General features: G+C 55.3%; 1 protein-coding gene across 6 annotated transcripts in view; it reads right to left on the reverse strand.

Moving 5' to 3' along the window:
- The window catches only part of LOC114857234 (transcription factor SOX-6-like), a 57323-nt gene that overhangs the window by 1978 nt on the left and 50057 nt on the right, over positions 1 to 5288 (reverse strand). For all 6 annotated transcript variants that reach the window (XM_029153535.3, XM_029153533.3, XM_029153537.3 and 3 more), the window contains 3 exons: positions 2499 to 2607; positions 938 to 1108; positions 450 to 663 (listed from right to left, as the gene is read on the reverse strand). In XM_029153535.3, the coding sequence (XP_029009368.1) occupies positions 450 to 663; positions 938 to 1108; positions 2499 to 2607 (494 nt within the window). The remainder of the gene's footprint in view (positions 1 to 449; positions 664 to 937; positions 1109 to 2498; positions 2608 to 5288) is intronic.

A 5288-nucleotide genomic window follows, 5' to 3' on the forward strand; every position in this document is an offset into this window, starting at 1 on the left:
CTGAGACAGGAGCAGAGAGAGAGTTTGTGGTGAGTTCACCGGCGGTGAGGCCTCACCGGAGCGCCCACGGTTCAACGGAACCGGCCTCACATCCACGCACCGGCACCGGCGCCGGCAGCAGCGCTCGGTCTGGGTCTGATTGAATGTCCAGAGCCTTGACCACACACACGACGCCGGCCGCGTTCAAACATCTGCTTACATTTCATATTCCACCGCGTCTGTCTGCGCCCACAGAGCTCTGCATTGTCCTAATTTAATAAATGACAGCTATTAAAAGTCGCGGGCGCCTCTGGTAAATCCATCTCAGCACACAGCACGTCCAGGGCTGGTTCCCATTAGGACCACGCCACTGGTTCCCCCCGTTTAAAGCGTGGGGACGCAGTTTCCCCGTCTGAGGAAGCGAAGCTGCCGCCGGTTGAACCTTGGGTTCAGATGGGAGCGGGACTCACCCCACGAAGAACTGCCTCATCTCCTGACGCCGCAGACGCATCATCTGCTTGTACTCGCCGATGCGCAGCTTCTTCCCGTCGATGATGCAGGTTCTCTTGGGCCGCGGCTTGTACTTGTAGTTGGGGTACTTCTCCAGGTGGATCTTGCTCAGACGGGCCTGCTCCTCGTAGTAGGGCTGCTTCTCCTGGTTGCTCATGGCCTTCCAGCGCGAGCCTGGAACCACAGCAGAGCCGTTAACAGGAAGTAGCGGTTGCACAGTGATGACATCACACAGAGCTGGTACCGGTGCTGAGCTGCTGAGAGCAGGAGGCAGCACATCTGCTCTGTTTATCCAACAGCCCAGCTGTGTTATTCCGCTGGAGTCTGAACACACGCAGTCACTTTAACCGTGACCTGCAGCTCAGGACAGAGCAGGTCTGTGGACGTTAGCATCCATCTCACTGTGGACCTGTGGACGTCACAGCCATAAACAAACAGGACGCCTCACCCAGGATCTTGCTGATGTTGGAGTTGTGCATGTCGGGGAAGGTCTGCAGGATCTTCCTCCGCTCGTCCTTGGCCCACACCATGAAGGCGTTCATGGGCCTCTTGATGTGCGGCTCGTTGCTGCTTCTGCCCCGCGACTCCCTGAAGACTCGCGCCTCGGCGACGCTGCTGCCTGTGTCGAGGACGTATAAAGACAGTGAAGCTTGGGATGCTCGCACAAACGCAGACAGTGTGTCGGTGGCTGCTTCCGTGTTTACTCATCTGACTAAACCAAAGCACCATGAGCACGTCTCGCTCCCGCGCCCTGTAAACAGCAACTTTATGGGAACCAGGTGGGCTGGAGGCCACTTCTCTTCTCTGCTCTTATCTGGACCGCGTCCAGACTTTGTGCTCGTGTGCGCAGCGTTTGCTTGTGTACTTATACTGGGTGGGATCTCGTCTCACACACTCCCGTCGTGTCCTCTCAGGAACAATAACAGTGTCAGGACGCTGAAGAGCGCAAAATGTGGGGGCTGAAGCTGTTTAGCTGCTGAGGGCGGCCTGATAAATATTTGTATTTCTGGATACCTGCATGTTGCAGCTTTCTGGCAGATTCCTCTGCGTTGTGGAGCTGTGGAGGTGGGGCCTCCTGTACGTGGGGCCTCCTGTACGTGTGATACGTGGGGCCTCCTGTACGTGTGATGTGTGGGGCCTCCTGTACGTGGGGCCTCCTGTACGTGGAGCCTCCTGTACGTGTGATACGTGGGGCCTCCTGTACGTGTGATACGTGGGGCCTCCTGTACGTGGAGCCTCCTGTACGTGGGGCCTCCTGTACGTGTGATGTGTGGGGCCTCCTGTACGTGTGATGTGTGGGGCCTCCTGTACATGGGGCCTCCTGTACTCGGGGCCTCCTGTACGTGTGATACGTGGGGCCTCCTGTACGTGGAGCCTCCTGTACGTGTGATACGTGGGGCGTCCTGTACGTGTGATACGTGGGGCCTCCTGTACGTGGAGCCTCCTGTACGTGGGGCCTCCTGTACGTGTGATGTGTGGGGCCTCCTGTACGTGGGGCCTCCTGTACGTGTGATATGTGGGGCCTCCTGTACGTGGGGCCTCCTGTATGTGGGGCCTCCTGTACGTGTGATACGTGGGGCCTCCTGTACGTGGAGCCTCCTGTACGTGGGGCCTCCTGTACGTGTGATGTGTGGGGCCTCCTGCACGTGGGGCCTCCTGCACGTGGGGCCTCCTGTATGTGGGGCCTCCTGTACGTGTGATACGTGGGGCCTCCTGTACGTGGGGCCTCCTGTACGTGTGATGTGTGGGGCCTCCTGCACGTGGGGCCTCCTGCACGTGGGGCCTCCTGTACGTGTGATACGTGGGGCCTCCTGTACGTGGAGCCTCCTGTACGTGGAGCCTCCTGTACGTGGGGCCTCCTGTACGTGGGGCCCACCACCCTCTCTGCTATCACTTCAGTCTCAACAGGAAGTGGCTGTTCCCACCTTAAGCTGCTTCTGCACTGCCTATTCTGTAACACACAACCACACACCGGACACGCAGGGAGCGCAGTGGCGTCAGCAGCTTACCGTCCAGGTCCTCTGGCCTCGTCAGGTCGATGACTCGATGCACCATCTTCCCGGCGTCGTCGCCCAGCTTCCCCAGGTGCTGGCTCAGCGTCTCGTAGTGCAGCCGCTCCTGCCGTGACGACACAAAGGTTGAACCAACAGCAAAACACCGCTGCCAACGGGCGACCGAGGTCTCACAGTGTTTACAGAGCGCTGGCATGACGCCATGACGACACTGACACTGCAGCTAATGCTAGCAGCAGTGAAGCTAACGCTGGGCCGGAGCCAGCCTGAAGTCAGAGCTGCGTCATCAGCAGCGTCTTCTCTCCACTCCTCACACAAACTACTTCTCCTAGAAGCTGCCTCGCTGCCTCCAGCCCTTCCAGCTCCAACTAGCCCAGCGCGCTGCCCGGCTGTGGTGGAGGAGGACGCACAGCCTGCACACAGCCCCTGCAGGTCCACGCTCCTCCGCTGCTCCTCCATCCCTCCTCTCCTCCAATTCTCTCCTCTCCCCTCCTCTCCCTTCCTTTCCTCCCCCCCGCCATTCTCCTTTTTCTGGTGACAGAGGCATTTTGTTTGACGCAGGCAATGGTTGCCGGGTGAAGTCATGCCACAGTAGCCGCTGGCAGAGACGGTGGAATTTGTGTGTGTGTGCGTGCATGTGTGTGTGTGTGCATGTGTGTGTGTGCGTGCGTGTGTGCCTGTATGTGTGTGTGTGTGCCTGCATGTGTGCGTGTGTGCATGTGTGTGCGTGCGTGCCTGTATGTGTGTGTGTGTGTGTGTGTGTGTGTGTGTGTGTGTGTGTGTGTGTGTGTGTGTGTGTGCGCGCGTGTGCCTGTATGTGTGTGTGTGTGTATGTGTGTGTGTGTGTGCGTGTGTGCCTGTATGTGTGTGTGTGTGTTGTGTTGTGTGTGTGTGTGTGTGTGTGTGTGTGTGTGTGTGTGTGTGTGTGTGTGTGTGTGTGTGCCTGTATGCATGTGTGTGCGTGCATGTGTGCCTGTGTGTGTGCGTGTGTGTGTGTGTGCGTGTGTGTGTGTGTGTGTGTGTGTGTGTGTGTGTGTGTGTGTGTGTGTGTGTGTGTGTGTGCACCCATGCGTGTGTGTGCGTGCGTGTGTGCCTGTGTGTGTTTATAGATGAAGAGTCGGACCGGGCCAATGTCAGCACCACGGCAGGGCTGTAATCAGGCCGGCCACAGAACATGTGCCTGGGCAGTGCCATGCTCACCGCAGGAAGCGACCGCCTAACAAAGGCCTGAAGAACAGACAGAGACGGAGCAGGAGGAGGGAAGCAGAACCATCTGTGAACGTCCTCTGCTGCTAAAGCCGAGTTCGGCTCTTGGTAAGTGGACCGGGACGAGCTCAGAGTGCTCGTGGTCCAGGGAACAGATTAACCGCAGACCTGGGTCAGAGTCTGCGGTTGGTCCACGCTGGGTCTGCTTGAAAGCTCTCATGGCAAATGCAGGAAGGATCTGTCTTTGCTTTGTTTAGTCATGGTTCTGGCCCGATGCTCTGGTACTGGACCGCTGCCGTTTGGAGCGACCGAGACCCTCTCCTCATGTAGCGCTTGTCTTTTGTCTGCAGCAGCTTTTTTCACCTCGAAGAGAACGTCAGAGGGTTTGTAGAAGCCATTACAGCGAAGAGGAAGCTTCTGTTCTGACCCGTCACATGCTTTATATCAGATTAGAACCTAACCCACATCTGAACTGGACCAGAAGGAGTCCTTGGCTTTGAAGACGGACCCAAGCAGAAGAAAGAGGTTCACAATTAAAAGTGCAAGAATGGAATGAAAGGCAGGAACCACGTCTGCATTATTAACACTCGGCTCCTCACGTTGGATCCAGATCAGAATCATGACGTCGCTCTGACTTGGACCCGTAAAACCAATGGAGCCAATGTGAACCCGACACAAGTCCACTCACTCAATTCTGCTCTAAAGTACAAACAACAAGTGAAACGGAGAAACTGTAAAAAGCTCCACCAAGAAGTAAATAAACAAAGCTGAAAAAGAAAGAAAACTAAAATTTTAACTTAACTTTGTGTTTTGGCATCAACATGCTGAGTAAAGCTGTGTGAACTCACTGGGGTTTTGCAGGAAGCTCTAATTCTTAAGTTTTCATATTTTTTATACATTCTTTAGTTTTTATCCAAAACATGTCAATGGAGTCATTCCCACTCTCAAACTGGCTGTTTTCCTTTAAGCGGGTTTTGGGAGTGTTTTATGGCTGTTTGGATGAAAAACGTGCAGCTTTATGTGAACGAACACTCACACACACGCACACACACACACACCACACACACACACACACACACACACACACACTCACACACACACACACACACACACACACACACACACACACACACACACATGCACACACACACACACTCACACACACACACACACACATGCACACACACACTCACACACACACACACACCACACACACACACACACACACATGCACACACACACACTCACACACACACACACACACATGCACATACACACTCACACACACACACACACACACACACACACACACACACACACTCACACACACACACACTCACACACACACACACACACACACACACACACACACACACACACACACACACACACACACACACACACACACACACACACATACACACACAGGCTATTTCGGTGAGCCTTGGCAGCCACAGACCAGCTGGAAGCAGAGTAAGCGTAAGGTGATACTCAACAATGCCGCTAACGGACCAGGCCTCAAAACGACATCAGCTCTCACACAAAGCAGCCTGAAATAAACAGCAGCACACGTCACCGCAG

This window comes from Betta splendens, chromosome 6, assembly GCF_900634795.4.
Source record: "Betta splendens chromosome 6, fBetSpl5.4, whole genome shotgun sequence".
NCBI lineage: Eukaryota > Metazoa > Chordata > Actinopteri > Anabantiformes > Osphronemidae > Betta > Betta splendens.